At 62.8% G+C, this 17,698-nt stretch overlaps 2 protein-coding genes across 6 annotated transcripts; both read left to right on the top strand.

The window, feature by feature from the left end:
* The first annotated feature begins 5,276 nt into the window (after positions 1-5,276).
* LOC311218807 (FXYD domain-containing ion transport regulator 6-like) lies at positions 5,277-13,773 on the top strand. Of its 5 annotated transcripts, none has more exons than XM_084301671.1 (8): positions 5,277-5,359; positions 10,977-11,039; positions 11,240-11,278; positions 11,390-11,464; positions 11,569-11,605; positions 11,817-11,866; positions 11,980-12,022; positions 12,443-13,773. In XM_084301671.1, the coding sequence occupies exons 2-7, from the start codon at positions 10,982-10,984 to the stop codon at positions 12,006-12,008; spliced, it is 288 nt and encodes a 95-aa protein (XP_084157797.1). In that variant the 5' UTR covers positions 5,277-5,359; positions 10,977-10,981; the 3' UTR covers positions 12,009-12,022; positions 12,443-13,773. The 5 variants fall into 5 exon arrangements, with proteins under 5 accessions (XP_084157797.1, XP_084157798.1, XP_084157800.1 ...); XM_084301672.1 differs by having other exon boundaries at positions 5,279-5,359; positions 10,980-11,039; XM_084301674.1 differs by lacking the exon at positions 5,277-5,359 and adding an exon at positions 6,260-6,448.
* A 1,167-nt stretch (positions 13,774-14,940) lies between these two features.
* Positions 14,941-16,733, top strand: FXYD2 (FXYD domain containing ion transport regulator 2). Its single transcript, XM_084301669.1, has 6 exons — positions 14,941-15,181; positions 15,561-15,599; positions 15,681-15,755; positions 16,232-16,268; positions 16,396-16,426; positions 16,595-16,733. Exons 1-5 carry the CDS (start codon positions 14,944-14,946, stop codon positions 16,418-16,420), a joined length of 414 nt encoding a protein of 137 aa, XP_084157795.1. The 5' UTR covers positions 14,941-14,943; the 3' UTR covers positions 16,421-16,426; positions 16,595-16,733.
* Positions 16,734-17,698: the final 965 nt, after the last annotated feature.

The following is a 17,698-nucleotide window of genomic DNA, read 5'->3' as shown; positions in this document are numbered from 1 at the left end:
CCAGGACTGCCCTCACCTCCTGGCTTGCTGGGCTCCAGCAGCAAGGCCACGTGTGCTGCGGGGGGTGCAGTGAGGATGGAGCAAGGATGGGGCCAGAGCTCCATGCTGCCCTGCAGTGCACAGTGCTCAGCATCCACTGCACATTGGCTCCTGGATTTTATTTCATGGGGGTGCAGGTGATGGAGCAGCAGGTGGGTCAGGGCTCGGGCAAACATCTCTCTTTGCAGCATCCCCAGCTGTGGGGCTGCAGTTCTTTATCAGATGGGGATCAGTGGCACTGTTTTGGGAACAGCCTGGAGCTGCCTCCCATCCGTCCCTGCCTCTGCCCCCCGGAGCTGCTGCTTCCTTCCCTGGGGGGGATGGTGGCAGGGCAGGGGGGAGCCGACCCCGTGGCCGAGGGCTCAGCACCGCAGCACGCAGCACATCCTGTGGAGGAGGTGCAGAAATCAGCTCCCCAGTGCTGTGAGCGCAGGACTTCCCAGGGCTGGGCAGCTGCTTTCTGACCCGTTTCCCCCCCAGCTAGCCCGGAGGGGTGGCTGGCTGACCCTTGGTGCTGTGTGGGGGGCTCCTTGCACACCACAGCCGGCCTCCTCCAGCCTTGCAGGGCTGTGGGAGATGCAGGCAATACCTGCCAAGCAAAGCCGAGAAGCTGCTGTGGTGCGTGGGCAGCCACAGGCGCGTCCCTGTCCCCTCCTCGCTTCCCGGGAGCACACGCAGGTTCCCAGAACGCCCGCCCACCGGGGACAAGGCTGCTGGCACGCTGAGGGCTGTGGTTTGCAGTTGAATTTTGGGATAACTGATCAAAGTCTGGCTCTGCGTGTGCAGAAAGCACCTACCTCCCCCCGGCCCCGGTGCTGGCCCCAGCAGGCCGGGCGGCGCTTGGTGGCTCTCGCCCTGCGCCCAGACAATGCGAGTTGTTGCCTTTTGGGAAGCCCTGAGTCAGCCTGACCTCAAACAGCTTTTCAAAGAAGCAACGCAGAAACCTCCCACGACGTGCTCTGAGGCTGCTTTGAAGGCGGGGAGGCCGAGAGAAGGTTTTTGGCTCACTTTACAGTGGCCCAGCAGCTCCGCCAGCGCGGGGAGGGGACCTGCTGCAGCTCAGGGCAGGGAGGGATTCGTTCCTGGGGACGTGGAGCCAGACCAGCAGCCCTGCTGTGACAGCTGCCGCTGGTAGAACAGCGCTGGAAACCACGGCTAAAAATGGGAACGTGAAGAAGAGCCAAGGGCCAACGTGCCTCAGCAGCCACAGGGCGCTGGGCTGTGCAGGGCAGAGCTGGCAGGCTCACGGTGCTGGGCTGGGTGCGCTGACAGCGCTGCTCCCTGCCTCCTGCTGTGTCCCTGGGGGCAGGAGGTGCCCCGGGGCAGCAGGACTCTGGCTCCCCTGCATGGAGCATCCCCTTTGCTGATGGTTATGGCCAGCCGCTCCGCGTGCGGGCTAGGGAAGGCAATGATTTTTATGAAAAAGAAGGCAGCTGGGCTGGGATGCGAGCAGGGTCCCCGCACGGCTCCCCTGTTTTATGTTGGTCTGATTAAATCGTGAGTTCCCTGGGATTTGAGTTACAGCGCCAGCTCACATTTGTACAAAGGCTCTCTGGGATCTCTGCGTTGCTGCTCGTAAAAGTCGCAGTGTGCAGCACAGAGCAGCAGCTCATAATGTTTTATTGCTGTCTGAGATGGCATGTTGGAGAAACAGATCTTCTGAAAGAGAATAAAGCAAAAATTGGAGCCCAATAAGAGCTGATCTTGCTGGAACTATGTTCCTGGTAATGGGGCCATTTCGGTGCACGGAGGACCCGCACCTCTGCTGAGGATTTCACCTCCTCGCAGGTTATTACTCCTCCGCTCTCCGAAATAGCCTCTCCAAGCAGAGAAGTGATTGCAGACCCTAATACAAATTTAATTTATTTCTTCTAAACCTGACATCCAGTGGGCTCTCCTGCCAGGCTCACGGAAAGCTGTGCTGTGTTTCCCCAGGGGCTGAAGTTTTCTAACCAGATTAGAAGCGATTAGTTTCTCGTGCAGCTGCCTGGCCGGGGGTTTTGTGCTCTGCTGTTCCCAAAGAAAACACGGTGCAGATGCAGCAGATGCCTCGGGCACATCTTTGTCTCTGCTCCTAGAGCACCTGAGCAAACAGCTCCTGCTGCCATCGTCCAGCACAACACAGGCAGGGCAGGAGCCGGGCCAGGACCCGCTGGGTGAAACATTTCCCCCTCTCCCTGCCTGGTGCTCCTCTCACCACTGCCTCCAGAGAGGATTTGCTCTCTGCTGTGGCTCATCTCTTGCACCAAACCATTTTTTCCGTGTATCCAGCTTGTCAGGAGCTGAGGGCAGAGATCTCAGTGGGGTTTGGGATAATCCAGTGCATTTTGCTGGTGGTCACCTGGGCTTCAGTGTTGCTCTCAGCAAGCCCTGTCTGTGTGGGGCAGCTCACGGTGGGCAAACACCTCCAGGAGGGCTGGGCCCTGCTTGCTGCTCTGCATCTGCTCATCCACATCTGGCCAGGCTGCCTCCACATTGCTCTGTGCTCTGAAAATTGCAGGCCAGCATCCCCAAGGAACAGAAATTACAGAAATGCAGTCTGACCGGCACCATGTGAATCACCGCCCATTAGTGGTGTTTTTCCCAAACTCTCCTTTTATAGCTCTCCCTTCAGTCGTGTGGAAGCTGGTTTGTTTATAGGGTTTCAGAGATGACGTTTCTCTCCGAAAATGTTTTGTGGAGAAGAATCTTCAGATTGGTTCCCTCCTGTGCTGGGGAACATCACCGCTTGGCACGGAGTCGCTGAACTTCAGCTTGTGCAATCCCCAGGCTGGCTGAGAGATGCCGGAGAGCGCGAACTTGAGAAGCTTTAATATCGCCTGCTGCTTTGCTGTTTCCTCCCAGGATCACTCAGACCACAAGGAATGGCTTAGGCCTAATGCAGGAAGATGCCATTGGGTTAAAAGCAGCCGTGTGGCTCTGCACAACCTGGCGCTGAGCGCTGGTCCAGGCGTTCCTGGGCGAGGTGGGGACAGAATTTGTCCCCTTCCAGCATCCCCGCGGGGCTCCAGCTCTGGACCCTGGTTTAATGTTACTGTACTGCGGCGCTGCTTTATCCCATGGCCTCTGGGATGGGCTTTCCTGCTCCCAACCCAAACATCTCTTCACGGCTAAAATTAGTGCAGGCTGTGCTGAAGGAACGCCCAGCGCGCAGGGCTCCGGCTGGCTGGAGGGGCCCCAGGACAGGCAGGGTGCATTGCGGGGGGAGGTGGCAGGAAGGGACAATGTATTGGAGGTCGTATTTTATATATTTTTGGTATCTTAGGACAATATTTTTGGTATTTATTTTATAAGGCAATGTTTTTGGTATTTTAAGGCAAGAAAAGTCTGAGTGGAGAATGCGTGGCGCTGAGGCCCTGCTAAATCAAGAAGGGCTCCTGCTGCTCCCTGCCCCTTCTCACAGCTTTCTCCTGTCTCTCGGTCTCCTGACCCACTCTTGTGGCCATCTGTGAGTTGGAGAAATGGCCAAACCCCCCCGAAAGGTCCTACAATTGGAGGGGAAAGTTCTGGAGAGCAAGCAGCTCCTCTCCCTCCCTTCTCCCCGGGAAGGCGCCCGCCCCGCGCTGCTCCCTTTTGCTCCAGCGTAAGACAACCCACAGCGAGATGAAATCATGTCCTTGTTAAAGCTCCTGGCAACGTTCCCACCGACTCGAATAGCACGAGGCGGTCACCCCAGCCCCTTCGCTAGCATAAATCAGAGTCGCCTGCAAACACCAACAAAAAGCTTTGGCCCCGCTTCGACAGAAAATGAGCCCCAGCTCCTCCAGGTTCCCTCCAGCAGTGACGGCGCTGCTGTGTGAGTGCTGGCTGCTGGAGCAGCTTCCCTCCATGGGAGCAGCCTGGCGGCCCCTCGGCTTGCTGTGCTCACAACCTGCCCTCTGATCCACCTGAGTTTGTACAGAAAAAAAGCCCACCGTGACAGCTTTTTACGATTCTGCTTGCCTTGGGCGGCGCCTGGAAAATTTGTGAATAAAGGGAATAAAGGTACTAGAAAAAAAGGAGAAAGCATCAAATATCCAGCGCTGCAGGAGCTGTAGCCAGCCAGCATCCCCTGGCCATGGCCAATTCACAAGCACCCACCGCCCTTGCTGCCGTCCCCAGGCACGATCACGGCACCGAAATATTTTGTTGCGTGCAGTGGATAATAACAGCTGAGGGCTGGGGAAGGTCAGAGAAGCCCCAAACTTGATTATAACTGCTCCATCCCTGCCTCCCTCACTGCAGGGTGACTGACAGCCTTATCATGTTATCCCAGTGCATTACAAAGACGTGACGTTGTCCAGCTCCTCTGTGTTGGTCTGTGTCTCCTGACCCTTCTGCATAATTGCCTTGAAATGCCAGGGCTGGTTTATCTGCTTTTTAGATTTTACTGGAAACTGGGAAACAAGCACGCGGCACAATATGTGCCATTATTGTCTGTGAGGCTGATTTCTATCTCAGATGCATTTGAGTTATTAGGGGAGGAACCGTCTCGGCGCTGATGGCACTGCCCAAGTGTTTTTCCGTGAAGAAATGGCTCTCCAGGGCAGCTCTGGGGCCGAGCAGGCACGGGTGTGCCGGGCTGGCCTGGTGGGGAGCGGAGCCCGGTGGTGCCCACACCTCACCCCAGCTCCAGTTAAGCCTGGAGGTTCAGCTGTCGGCTGCTGCTTTCCTTCTGCAGCTGGTGGGCCTGGGGAGAGTCAGCTCAGGGAGCAGGTCCCGAGCACACCTTGGGGTAAAGCGGGTGCTGGCGGGCTGGAAGCGGCCCCCAAGAGCTGCCCGAGCCCTGCACGCTGGACCACCCGGCAGCGTGATCCCCTTTGGCTGCCCGATGGTTCTTGGGGGTGGTGGGCAAGGCGAAGCCCCTGCTGCTGGGCACCTGGGGGCAGAGCGGGTGCTGGGGGCGAGCTGTGCCCATCCCCGAGCCCCCAACCCTTAGCCCCGAGCCCCAGTCGCCGAGCCCCAACCCCCTTTCCCGAGCCCCCATCCCCAACCTCGAGCCCCATCCCCAAGTCCCCATCCCCAAGTCCCCAGCCCCATCCCCGAGCCCCCATTCCTGAGCCCCCATCCCCTTGCTCCCACCCCATCCCCAAGCCCCCAGCCCCACCCCCGAGCCCGCAGCCCCCCTCCCGGTGCCGCCGCCGCCCCCCACCCTGCGGCAGGCGCCGCCCCCTCCCCTCCCTTTCCCTTCCCTTTCCCTCCCCTCCCCTCCCGGCCCCTCCCGGCCCCCCCTCCCCGCTCGCCTTTGTGCAGCCGCCGCTCGCCGCCCGTCGCCGCCCGGCCCGGAGCAGCGGGGGGCGCCGGCCCCAGCCCCTCTCCCCCCCACCCCCGGCGAACTCAGGTGGGTCCGAGGGATGGGGGGCACATCCTCACGCCCCCCAGCATCCCCCCAGAGCCTTTCGGCTGCCCGGCACCGCCTCGGGGGGGCAGGCGAGGGGGGCCAGGGCCGTGCCCCCGGGGATCGCTGTGCGCCACGGGGGAGCCGTCGGTGCCCGGGGCATCGCCGTGCGCCTCGGGCCCCCAGCATCCCCGGCCCGGCGGCTGCCATGGTAACGGTGGCACCGAGGTCCCCTCGTCCCCTCGTCGCCTGGATCCCGACCCCCCCGCGGGGAGGATGCTCGGGCACGGCCGTGCCCACCGGAGAGCACCGCGGGAGCACCCTGGCCGTGCGTCGCCTCCACCGGTGCTCGCCGGGCTCCGTGGGGATGGTGGGGACAGGGGAGGGGGCTCCCCCCCGCTGGCAGCGTTTGGGTTGTGTTTTTAAATATTTTAGTAACGCCGTGGTGGTGGTAAACAGCCGAGTGTTTTATCCTGGGAAGGCGTAGGGGAGAGGCAGAGCGTGGTGGAAGTAGTGCCTGGTGAAGGAACAGACGTCGGAGGCCGTGCGGTGGAACTCGGATCTGGCAGGGATATCGCCGTGGGAGGGAAAGTGGCAGGTGGTTTGTGGGGCCGTGAGTGAGCCGTGCAGCATGGCAGGGCGGCCCCCTGGGAAAGCCGAGCGTGGATGAGGACCTGGAGCCATCCCCGGCACCCGGTTCTGCCAGCCTGCGGTGCTCGGAGGTGCTGCTGGTTCCCGCTGGGATTTCCAGTCCCAGGGGTGCTTTCGCTCCAAACAGAGATAGAGGTGGCTCCGGAGTGCCAGCAGGGTGCTGCGTTCAGAGGCAGCACGGGGTGGGGAGATGGGAGCGTGCGAGGGAAAGCTGCCAGCGCCGAGCGTGGCCGCGGCAGCGCCAGGCCACCTGTTGCAGCCTGCTCGCCAGGCGGCCAGCAAACGCCCCGTGCCCGCGGGACGTGGCGCTGCCCACGTCTTCCTCTCGTGAGGCCTGTCCTTCACGGCCCTGCTTTGGTTCTAGCTCCTTTCCTGAGGCTTGCGAGGAGTCGTGCTTCTGTCGGGAGGCGAGACTTGGTGGTGAGGACAGCTCCTGGCACGGTAAGCGGGGAGCTGTGTGCGTGGCCGTCCCTCTGTGTTTGCCTTTCAGGCTGTTTGCGTGTTTCCAGGCTGTAAAGGAGCCTCCAGGCCCTGCAGCTGTTGTGTACCCGAGCATGGGGAGGGCACCAGGGTGCACAGGGACATCCTGGGGGGGGGCTGCACCCCGGCTGCCCCTCATGGTGCTCGGCGGTGGCGGTTCCTGGTGGGAAGAGCATCCCGGAGCAGGTCACCCCAGAGAAAACACCCCTTATTCAGTGCTCTGCTGATGGTGGGAGCATTGTGGACGCATGGGAGCTTGGAATACTTCTCTTGGGTTGTTCTTGCGGTGCTTGGTGGCAACCTGGACTTCTCTCAGCCACCAGGAGCCACCAGGTCACCTCTGCCTTGACTCCCTGGCTTGGCGAGCAGAGCCTGGGCTCCAGCCGGGTGTGCCACGGCACCGGGCAGGGACATTTGCAAATGAGGTTTATGGCACTGCTGATCTAAGCAAACGAGGAGCCAGCAGGTGGGAGGAGGTGGCTGTTGCTCAGCTGGGGCTGAGGGCTTGCCCTGGTGCTGCCGGCAGCCATTAGCAGCCTCACGCACTGCCTGGAGGCTGCTCTCAAAAGCAGGGCGAGTGGAGCTGCTGGTGAGCCTGCTGGGGGAATGCCTCGGCGTGCTGGGGGCTGTGAGCGAGCCCCTAACAGGCACGTGGGTTTGTCCAGCAGTCCCTGATTCTTTGGGGCGAACCGCCCAGGGCTGGAAGAAACCCCCCAGGAGGCAAGTTGGGCACCGAGGTGTGGGTGATGGAGCACGGGGTGCGGGCAGAGCCTTGGTTTGCCGTGTTCAGTAATTCCCCGGGATTTTGTGAGCACCCGCCAGGTCATCGCGGGTCCCTGGGGATCTGCATGAGGCTCCTTCAGCCAGAGCAGGGCTGAGGTTTGGGTTCCTGGGGCTCCTGGAGAGGGTTTTCTTTGAACATCCTCTGCCATGGGGCGGTGCCCCAGAGATAACCTGATGTTAGTCGGCTCAGTCGTGTCTTCTACCTGGCCAGCCTTGGAATCAGCAGCAAATTCGGGAAGTGCCGTCCGTGTTGGAATGGTGGGGGCAGAAAATCCTCCTTCCCTCTCATTTGGGAGCGAGGCACAACAACAGGCACGTTAATAGCCAGATTGATGCTGACGTGAAATGGCAGAGGAGCAGAGCGATGCGGAGCTGGCCGTGTCCATTCACACATGCACGCTCCTCAGCGCTCCGGGCAACCGAGCGCTGCTGCCACGCTCTTGGGGGCTTTGCACAGAAACGGGAGATTTTAACTAGGTCTGATCTCCGGGAGGTGCCCTCGGGGCTCCTGGCGGAAGGAGGCTGCCCAGCGTGAGGCTGTGATCGCTGAGACTTGACAGGGCTGATCTGTGCTAAACAATGGAGAGGGAGAGGGGGCTTCAAGATACAAAACCCTTATAAATTCACCTGCCTTGCTCTGGCACGATCTGCAGTGCTTCAGAGAGCTCATCAGGGGGGACCAGGTCCCTCTGCCTGGATTTCCCCCCTTTTCTCCCCCTGACACACACAACCCACACACGGGCAGTGCCCAGACGATGTGCAGGGTGGTGAGGGGGGCTCTCCAGAAGCAGGAGGCTGTGGGCGGTGGCTGTGCCCCGCATGGAGCGAGGCAGGCTGCTGGCAGGCTTGGCGAGGAGGCAGCAGGGTGGGGAAGCCTCTGGCCAGCCCCGGTGCCTGTGAGCTGCTCCCAGCCCTGGGAGCCTCTCCCCAGTCCTGGGTCCTCCTCCTGCCCCATCTGCATCCTCGTACACCACCAGGCTCTCCCCAGCCCCAAGCAGAGCCTCGCTGCTGCCAAAAGCTGCGGATGCCTCAGCCTGCAGAGCCCCAGCGAGCCCCCGGAGCACTGCTGGCCCCATAGGGGTGGGGATGAGGGATCAGAGGGGGGAGCAATATTTTGTTTTCCCCATTACAACTGCCAACTGGGCCAAGGCGGGAGGGCAGGAGAGCCCTGGGCACCGCTGCCCTGCTTCCTGTGCCGCTCTGCCTCCCCGCCTTGCAGCCGATCGCCGTTTTAAGGGGAAAAAAACATGTTTTGATTCAAGTCACGTGCCGAGCGCCGTGCTCCCCGGTCGTGGTGGTTTGCGCGGGCGCCTCGCTGCTTTGTTTGGCTGCTGCAAACTTGGGGTCAGGTCAGGGGGGGATCCAGTGCCACGTGCTGGGGAGCGGGGCCGTGCAGCCGCCCCTTGTGCAGCCCCTGTTGCCTCTCTGCTGGGGCACAGCGGGGTTTGGCCACCAGCAGCAGCTCCGTGCCCCGAGCGCTTCGGGCTGAAGGCAAACCCTGCACAGCGTTTGCTTTTCTCTCTTCGCTTCAGCTTCACCAAAAAAAAAAAAAAAAAAAAAGTGGGTGGGCCAGCTTGAAACAACCCCAAAAAGCTGTGACGTTTCACAAAGCATATGCTGCCTTGGAGGGGAAGCGGGTTCATCTGCACTCCGGAGCGCCGTGTTTGTTTTCCTGGCGAGGACACCGCCAGGCCCGCCGGTGAGCTCGCGCGGAGCTCGGTGTGAGCGCGCAGAAGTGTGTGAGCTGCACCAAGCGAGGCAGCAAAACAAAGAGCATATGTGTGCTGTGCGCTTGGCTTGGCGAGAAGCGCAGCTCGGCTGCGTGGAGCTCGGGAAGCCAAAAAGTGAGCAGAGGGCTCACAACAGCGCCTGCGCCTGGCCCCCGGCTCGGCACGGCACCTCGGTGCCAGGCTGCTTGTCACGGGCCGCCCGGGCAGAAAATGGTTAAAGGATGTGTGATAAGGGCCGTAGGCAAATGTGCAAGCAAGAGTTACTGTATCGCCAGCTGTTGGGCTCTTTGTAGGCGTTTCTAAAACCTGGTAATTATCCAGCATTACGAGCCTCGGCGCGCGAGGGGGATTGTCTGGGCAGAGGCAGCCAGCGGCACGCTCCGGCAGCAGCGCAGCCCCGCACAATGGTAGCAGCAGCTGCAGGCAGGGGAAATGAAAGCCTCCAACGTTCAGATAAAGCACATTTGCCTCAAAATGACAGGACAACAGAGAAGGGAGGGGAGGATATGGATTATCATGGCAAGCGACTTGGTACGGCGAATAAAAATGGGGTTGTGAAAACGTGCTCCCCGCCTCGGTGGGGCCAGGGGCTGCTCCCAAGGTGGGCAGGGCTGCTGGGGGTCCTGCAGGGCTCCTGGGGGCCCTCAAACAGGGAGATGGGGACCACAGAGGGTCCGGGGGACCCTGGTGCCCATGGAGCATGAGCTCCGTGGAGGGGCTGAAGGGATCCGCACCCGCCAGCTCCCTGAATTCCTGCTGCAGAGGGCCCCTTCCTTATCACAGCTCATCCAGCACAGCAGCTCAGCAGTGTGCAGTGCTATCGGAGTTGTGCAGCACCCTGATAACCCCGTCCTGCAGCGAGCCCTCCACGTGTCTGCCCGTGCCCCGCACCATGTATGGCCACCGTGCCCAGCTCCTTGCGCATGGAGCTGGCACCGGGCCCACCCCATTGCTGGCCCCAGCTCCGTGCCCCCCGCACACAGCCTGGTGGCCCCTCTCCGCTTGGCACCCGTGGGTGCCCCCTGACACCCCACAGCTTCTCGATGGGAAGGAAGAGCGCAGTGAAGGCACAATGCTGGGTGCTCGGTGGCAGCCTGGCAGCCACAAAACACAGACAAGCACACGGGTGAGCAGCTGCAGGGAGGCCGGGTGAGACCTGCCTCGACCTCTCAGTCCCTCAGAGGAGCCACATCCATGGAGCTGAGGCCGTGGCAGCACCCAGGGGGGCAGGGTGCTGTCTTGGCAGCTCTGTTTTCTGAGCCCCTGCATGGTTGTGGATCCCCAGTGTTCCCCAGAGGTCTGGGGGCCATGCTCAGCACCTCCTGGCCCCGCACAAGGCACAGCGAGTTGGTGCTGGTGAAGGGCGGGGACAGGCTGTGCCATCCGGCAGGACCCGGGTTATTTTCGGGCCCTCCGTGCTGCCCCAGCTGAGCGTGGGGAGCTGGGGGGTGAGCGCAGCCACGAGCGAGCTGTCAAGGGTCACCGGCCTCGTTGTAGGAAGGTAATTGCTATGCTAATTGGGGTAAATTAAAACACACTCCAAGTGAAGGACGCGGTGGTGACCTTGATGGGGAGACCGCAGCCCCCGTGCTCGCCCCGTTGCGTGCGGCACAGCCTCGAGCTGGTGCTGACAGCTGTGCCACGAGCACCTCGGGGGTCCTGCTCTGCCCCGGCAGCACGGTGGTTGCGCAAAATACAGCACAGATCCACGGAAAATGACGGGCTGCCTGCCTGCTGCAGCCCTTCACAGCACATCCTTCACCCCCCCATGAGCCTCCGTGCCCTGGGGTGGCCGGGGCAGAGCCGTGGCACCAGGATTTGGGGCTGCCGCGTGTTTGCCCTTCTCCCCTGGTGGCAGGGGGGGCTCAACCCAGGGCTTCTCCCTTGCAGTTGGGCACGAGTTGCCTGCAGTCCTCCCATGTGCCCTGGTGCCCCATCTCCTGCAGGTGCTCATCCCACTCTCCCCTCTCTCGCAGCAGCCATGGACGCGGCGCTGATCGTCCTCTGCTCCCTGCTGGTGCCGGTGGCCGTGGCAGACGGTGGGTACCGGTGCCTCTGGGTGCCAGAAAACGCAGCAGAAACCTGCTGGGGCAAATGCTGGGGCAGAGGGGGGTGGTCTGGGGCAGCACAGAGCCCTGCCATGAGCAGGGAGGCTGGGATGGGTACAGGGGCTGAGCCGGGAGGGTTGCTCCCCCCGCAGTGTGCTCGCCTTACACCCTTCGTGTGTTTTTATTTCCAGTGGGGACCCAGGAGAAGGAGGAAGACCCCTTTAACTACGGTGAGCATTGCCACGCCAGCAGGGATGTGCGTGTGTGTGCCATGGGGAGCAGAAGATGCTGTCCCCCACCCTGAACCTGGCAGAAACGGGTCTCTCTGTCTCCTCCCGCAGATTACCAAAGCCTGAGGATCGGCGGGCTGGTGTTTGCCGTGGTGCTGTTCACCGTGGGCATCCTGCTTATCCTCAGTGAGCCGGGGAGCGGGGCTCGGGGGAGGGCTGGGGCAGCCGTGGGGAAAAACCATGGCCCAGTCCCACCTGGCCGTGCTGATGGGGTCTCTCTCCTCTCGCAGGCAGGAGGTGCAGGTGCAGTTTCAACCAGAAGCCCAGGTGAGTGAGGGCAGCGTCCCCCCTCGGTGAGGCTCTGCCCCACGTCCCAGGTGGGATGGGTGCCCCCTGCGAGCATCTCTCCGGGTGCCTGGTGCCCAGCACAGGCTCCCTGGGTGGGAAAGCAGCACTTTGTGCTCCTGGGCACCTTCCTCATGCCCCAGGGGACAGGCTGCTGGTCCCAGCCACCCTCACTGTGCTCCTGTCCTTGCAGAGCCCCGGGGGATGAAGAGGCTCAGGCTGAGAACTTGATTGCCTCCAACGGTAAGGCTCCCGCTCCCTGCGCTGCTGCCTGCTGCTGGCCGAGCACCCAGCCCTGGGCAGGGGGGATTTGTCCTCGGCCGGGCTCCGCAGCCCCTCTGCTCTTCCCTTTGCAGCAACGGGAGCACAGAAAGCAGAGAACTGAAGCGGAGCCATGCGGTGAGTCCCAGCCTAGGTGAGGGGCACCGGGGCTGTCACAGCCTGGCTGTGCGTGGGGACGGCTGCAGGGCCCCCCCTCTGCTCGGTGCAGCTCTGCATCCCCAGCACGGGGCTGGAGCTGGGGCAGGAAAAGGAAGCACCTGCCCGGATTTTCCCTAGCAGCACGTTTCCTTCCATTGTGCTCCCCCCCTGCCCAGCGGTTTTATTTGTAGGGCTCGCAGATTGCTGGGAGCAACCCCCCGAGGGCATTTCACCTCGTGCCTGCCCCAGGACCCCGCGGTCTGAGTTCCTCCGAGCTCCTGGGCTGGGGGCTGCTTTTGGAGAGGGGGCGAGCGGGGAGCTGGTGGTGGCAGCAGGCTGTGGGTCGCTGGTGGCTGCGGTGCTGCCGTGCCCTCACTCCCTGCTGTCCTCCCCACGCAGACCCAGCGACCCCAGGACAGGCACTCGGACTGCAGCCACCAACTGCCTGCCAGGAGCCTGACCCCACGGCACCGGGTCCCCCCGGGGAGCCACGGCGCTGCTGTGCCCGTGTTCCCCCCCAACACCTGCCCAGCAGCTCTGTGCCCCCCAGCCTGGCCGAGCTCCCCCCGTCCCGTGCCTCCAGTGCTGTGTGACCTTCTGTAAGGTGCTCGTTGCCTCTAGGGCTCGTCGTTGCCGGTGTTGTGGTAGTGATTTCTCCTCACCTTTCTCGTGCTGTGAGTGTGATGGGGCTGGGGACGGGCAGGAGCTGTCCCCCAGCCCGTGTTCCCCCCGGTTTGCCTCTGGGAGCTGGGCTGCTCCCCCCCACCCTGCCCCTGGCCACCTGCCCAAGGACCACCGAGGGGCCGAGCAGGCTCCTGGGGTTTGTGGAGCACCTCTGTGGTGCTGCAGAAATTCCCCTGCTCCCTCCCGAGCCCGGGCACGGGAGCTGCAGGGCACGGAGAGCCCCGGGGCCGTGCCTGGAGCCCGGAGCAGCGTGGGGACCGAGCCCCCCGACCCCCTGCCCAGCCCAGGGGGGCTGCCGAGCGCTGGTGCGTGGTGGTGCCAGCGCTGGGCACCATCCCCCTGGTGGAGCAGCCCAGCAGAGTTTTGGGGGCTTTTCCAGCCGTCTGTGGGCTGTGTTGGGAGCAGCAGGGAGCAGCCAGCCCCGCACGGTGCTGCTGCCCCGTGTTGAGGCTCAGCAATAATCCCGCAGGCACCCAGGGGCTCGGCTCTGCTGGGACGCCTCGGTGCTGGGCGTGAGGTGTGGGGGGAGCCTGGTGCAGCCCTGTCCCATCTGCTCAGCACCCCCTGTCCCTGGCCAGGACCACGCAGCTGGGGCAGGATTCTGCAGGGCTGCGGGTGGGCTCTGTCCCTCCGTGCTGTCACATCCCCTGGTGGCACCGGGGAGCAGGCTCCATCCCCTCCGTGCAAGGCAGAGGGACCGTGTCCTGTGTACCTTGTCCCTTCCACCCCACCAACAGCCTCAGCTCCCCCCCGTCTCCGTGCTGCTCCCCAGCCGCAGCCCCCCCAGCCCCCAGCCCCCAGTGTCGCTGTGTGCGTGTCCCGGTGTCGGTGTTGGAGTGCCCGTGGTGTCCGTGGCGTGCCGTCGGTGTGAACACGAAACAAAGCAACCCCCGTGGTGTGTGCAAACGGCCCTACCCCGGCTGCTGTGAGATAACCCCAGCTCCCCTCCTGCCTCCTGAGCGGGGGGGAGCGCCTGCTGCTGTGGGAAGGGACGGGCGTGTTGGCTGCCGTCAGTCGGGGGGGCGAGGAATAAAACTTGGTTTCTACCCGTGCCTGGCTGCGTGGTCTGCAGGGGGGAAAGGGGCAGCCCTGGGGTGCGAGGGGCTGGGAAATGGGGTGCAGGGGGTGGTGCTTGGTTTTCCTGTGGGTTTGGGCCAGCAGCTACACGGGCAGCGTGGGGAGAAGGGCAGGGAGCAGCTCTGCCCGACCCCATGGGGAAGGAGCTGGGCACGGAGAGCTGGGTCCCTTCCCACGCCGTCCCCCGGTGCCGCGAGCCTGGCTCCGGGGTGGGGGCAGTGGCACCAACCCCCCCCGGGCAGCACAGACGGGGCTTTGTGCTCGGGGCTGTCCCGGCCCCCTCGGTGCCGTGCTCTTTTCTGCAGCCTGCAGCACTTGGAACAATGGCCAGAGGCCGGGCGAAGGCAGCGCGTGAGCAGCGAGCCAGCCCCGAGGGATGCGGGCACAGAGCGCCCTTGTCCTGCCTGCTGGGCACTTCCCCCCGGGTGGGGCTCTGAGCCCAGCAGTGCCTCGGCTTCGTGGCACCAGGGATGCTCGGACAGCCCCACGTGCACCCTCCTGGGGCCTGGCTTCTCCCCAAGGTGTGCGGATGGGCTGGGGCTGGGGCACTCCTCGCCAAGCAGCCCGGGCGCGTGACTCCTGCACGCTGATTTTGGGAGGAGGGCAAACTGGATCCAGCTGCCTGCTGAGGGTCAGGGCTGGCCCAGCTGGAGAGGGGCTCAGCATCCTGGCACGGGCATGGCCGTGGTGCAGCCAGGCTGCCCAGGATGGCTCGGTGCTGGCTGGGGAGCGCTGACCCGGCTGCTGCGGGGACCTGGCCCGCCGGGCACGCTGCACGCTCCTCCCCAGCAAAGCTCAGTCCCACCCAGCCCTTCCCTCTGCCCCGTGCTGGCTCTCACCTCCGCAGCAGGAGGGCATCCTGCTGGCCTGATGCTTGGAAAATGGGGCAGGGCAACGCTGCTCCCCTCCCGGCTGGCACAGGGACACCCCAGTCCTGGGCCGGCACCGTGGGCGCACCCCCTGCCTGCCCCCCTCCCCTCCTGGGCCTCCCTCCCCAGGGTGGGCGGGAGCCCCGTGCCTCCCCGCGTGACTGCGATAACCATTACACCGAGGCCGTTAATGTTTAATGAGCTTTGTCTCCCAATTAACGCGCTTCCCCCTGGGTGCCCGCTCCCAGAGCGAGAGGGCACGCCGACGCGATGGGTGACGGTAAGGGTGCTGGGGGCCACGGGGGGGGCAGCACCCAGCCCGGCCACCCGGTGGGATCGGGCACCTCGCCGTGCGAGGAGAGGGGCTGCGCCCTCCTGGTTTCAGGGCTGGGGGGGCTCTGGCTGAAAATTGGGGGAGATGTGGGGTGGGAGCCCCAGAGTCCCGCAGGATCGGCTTCCCAGGGGGATTTCTCTGGCCAAAGCGCTCCTCGCAGAGATGTGCCATCAGGTAAGGTGCCCTGCGTGGTGACACGCAGCCTTCAGGAGGATGAGGCGGGCGAGGAGGAAGGCTGCCAGAGAAGGTGGCAGCCCCAGGGGCTGCTCTGTGCTCCGGAGAGGTGCCGCTCACCGCCAAGCCGGGACCCTGAGCGCAGCTCACCCGGAGCTCGGGACTCGTGCGCCCAGCAAATGCGTCCTGCGAACACACGGTGAGCTTCGAGTCCTCTTGGGGTGACACCAGGAATTTGGGAATCCTTGGCTGGCTCGGCTGGACCTGGAGGAAATCACAGAGCTCTTCCTCGCAGCCCTTGCTCCCTGTCCTTCCCACCTCACCTCCCCGTCCCGGTGCCCAGGCTCTGGCTCCCACTGGGCTCTCTCCTCTCTTCCAGAGCAAGCGCCCGAGCAGGGCCTGGACAGGTTCAGCTATGGTAAGTGCGAGCCGGGCAGCCGGGGGCTGCAGCCCCTCTCCCCCCTCCCCAGACTGACCCCGCTGCTCTCCTCCCCCCCAGACTATGAGACCATCCGCAACGGGGGGCTGATCTTCGCCGTGGTGGCGTTTGTCATCGGGCTCCTCATCATCCTCAGTAAGTGCCTCGGGAGGGCCGGGCGCCCTCCTGGTGCTGCTCCCCTGCAGGGGACCCTCCCTCACCTCCCTGCACGCCGGGGCCGGGGTCCCTCCGCAGCCCGAAACGCCTGGCAAGTTTCCATCGGGGCAGGTTCCCAACAGCAAGCGAGTTGGGAAGGAGACCACAAAAATATTTAGAGTTTCTCTGCCAGCGTCGCGGCTTTTGGGGAGGAAGGTCAGGAATTAAAAATAGCCGAGAAAACTCTGACATTCCCAGGGTGAGACAGCAGCTTTCCCAGAGCCCGCAGCTCCCCGGGGGATGGTGCCAGGCGTGTGGGTGCTGCGGGAGGCAGAGGGGCTGCCCGCAGGGGGCACAGCCGGGGGTCCCCACAGGGATGGCCCCAGGAGCAGCACCGCGTGGTGGGGATTTGGGGAGGGGGAGCTGGGGCAGGGGCTGCAGCCACTAGAGGCCTCAGCTGCTCCTCTTGCTCCCAGGCCAGCGGTTCCACTGCGGAGGGAAGAAGAAGAGGAGGTGGGTCTGGTCTGGGGGCAGCCTCATCTCTCCTGCTGGCCGCACGGGCAGGGGGCTTGGCTCGCCCTCCCTGCATCCCGGCCGTGTTGCCCCCGTAACGCCTCTTCCCTTGCTTTTTGCTCCGCAGACAGGGAAACGAGGAGGACCTGTAGCTGCAGGTAGGTGGCAGGAGGTGCTGCGGGCTGGCGGCCGGGCTCCCCGTGGCTGTGGGGGCCGGGGCGATGCTGGGAGCCCCACGGGGCTTCGAGGAAATGCCCTCGTGGGCGTCTGGCTTGGGAAGAGAGGAGCCAGGACTCGCTGTGACTTCCTCACCCCTCTGGTTTCAGCGCTGCCACGATGCCGTGGAAGGCGAGCTTGGTCCGAGGCAGAGCTCGGAGCTGTCCTTGCCAAAGGCCACCCCTCGCCCCGCTCCAGTGCCTCCCTCCACCGCTCCCCTGCTCCCCCCGGATGCAAACTGCCCTCGTGCTTCCCCCTCCCTCCGACCCAGCGGGTGTTTGGTGGCTAATAAAGTTCCAGCCGAGAGAGGTTAAACTTTGTGCCCCCGGCGTTTCAGTCGCCCGCTCTCCTGGCCCTGCACCAAGGCCTCCTGCCCCGCGGGCACCTCCACCGCGGTGCGGCCCCGTGGCACGGAGCAGCAGCCTCTGGGCCTCCGTGGTTCGTGTTGGGCCACCGGGGGGGCTTGGAAGAGATGTCCCCGTTGTGTGGGGGTGGGCGGTGGGTGCCCCAATCCTGCCCTTCTCGTGGGGTGCCCGCCCCGTGCCGCACAGGCTGTGGGCACGAGGCTGCGAGGGGCTGGGGGGTGCTCGTTCCTCTCGGTATGCATGGGCAGGGCACGGGCAGGGGGGGCGTTTCTGCCTCCGCAGCCCAAAAGCAAGCAAAGCCTGCGGCTGGGTGCTGAGGGGGGAATCTGGGTGCTGGGGAGAGCCGGGCACGGAGCGCAGCCGGCAGCACCCGGAGGTGCTGGGCAGCCAAGGGGGTGTGCTGCCCTCCTGCGGGGATGGGGAGGGTGCCGCCCATCACCGGGCTGGGGCTTTGTCTGGGAGGTCCCCAGCACTTCCCCTATTTTATTTTATTTTATTTTATTTTAATTTAATTTAATTTAATTTTATTTTATTTTATTTTATTTTATAATTCTATTTGAAATTTATCTTATTTATCAAATACAATTTTCATAAATAAATAAATAAAACAATTAAGACAGAAATACATCATACATTTATAATATATAAAAACAGAATAAATAAATACATTATTAATATATTTATAATATATACAAATATAAATGACAAAATAAAATAAAAAATTGTATTTAATAAAATAATTTTCATTTCAACTTATTAAATAAAATAAATAAATTAATGAATCAATAAATTTTTATTCATCGATAAGATAAATAAATAATTATATACTATTTATCATTATTTATTATT

Source organism: Netta rufina, assembly GCF_964035555.1.
Source record: "Netta rufina genome assembly, chromosome: 25".
Classification (NCBI taxonomy): domain Eukaryota; kingdom Metazoa; phylum Chordata; class Aves; order Anseriformes; family Anatidae; genus Netta; species Netta rufina.
Note: the sequence above shows the minus strand (reverse complement) of the source record. Positions and strands in the feature narration are given on the sequence as shown.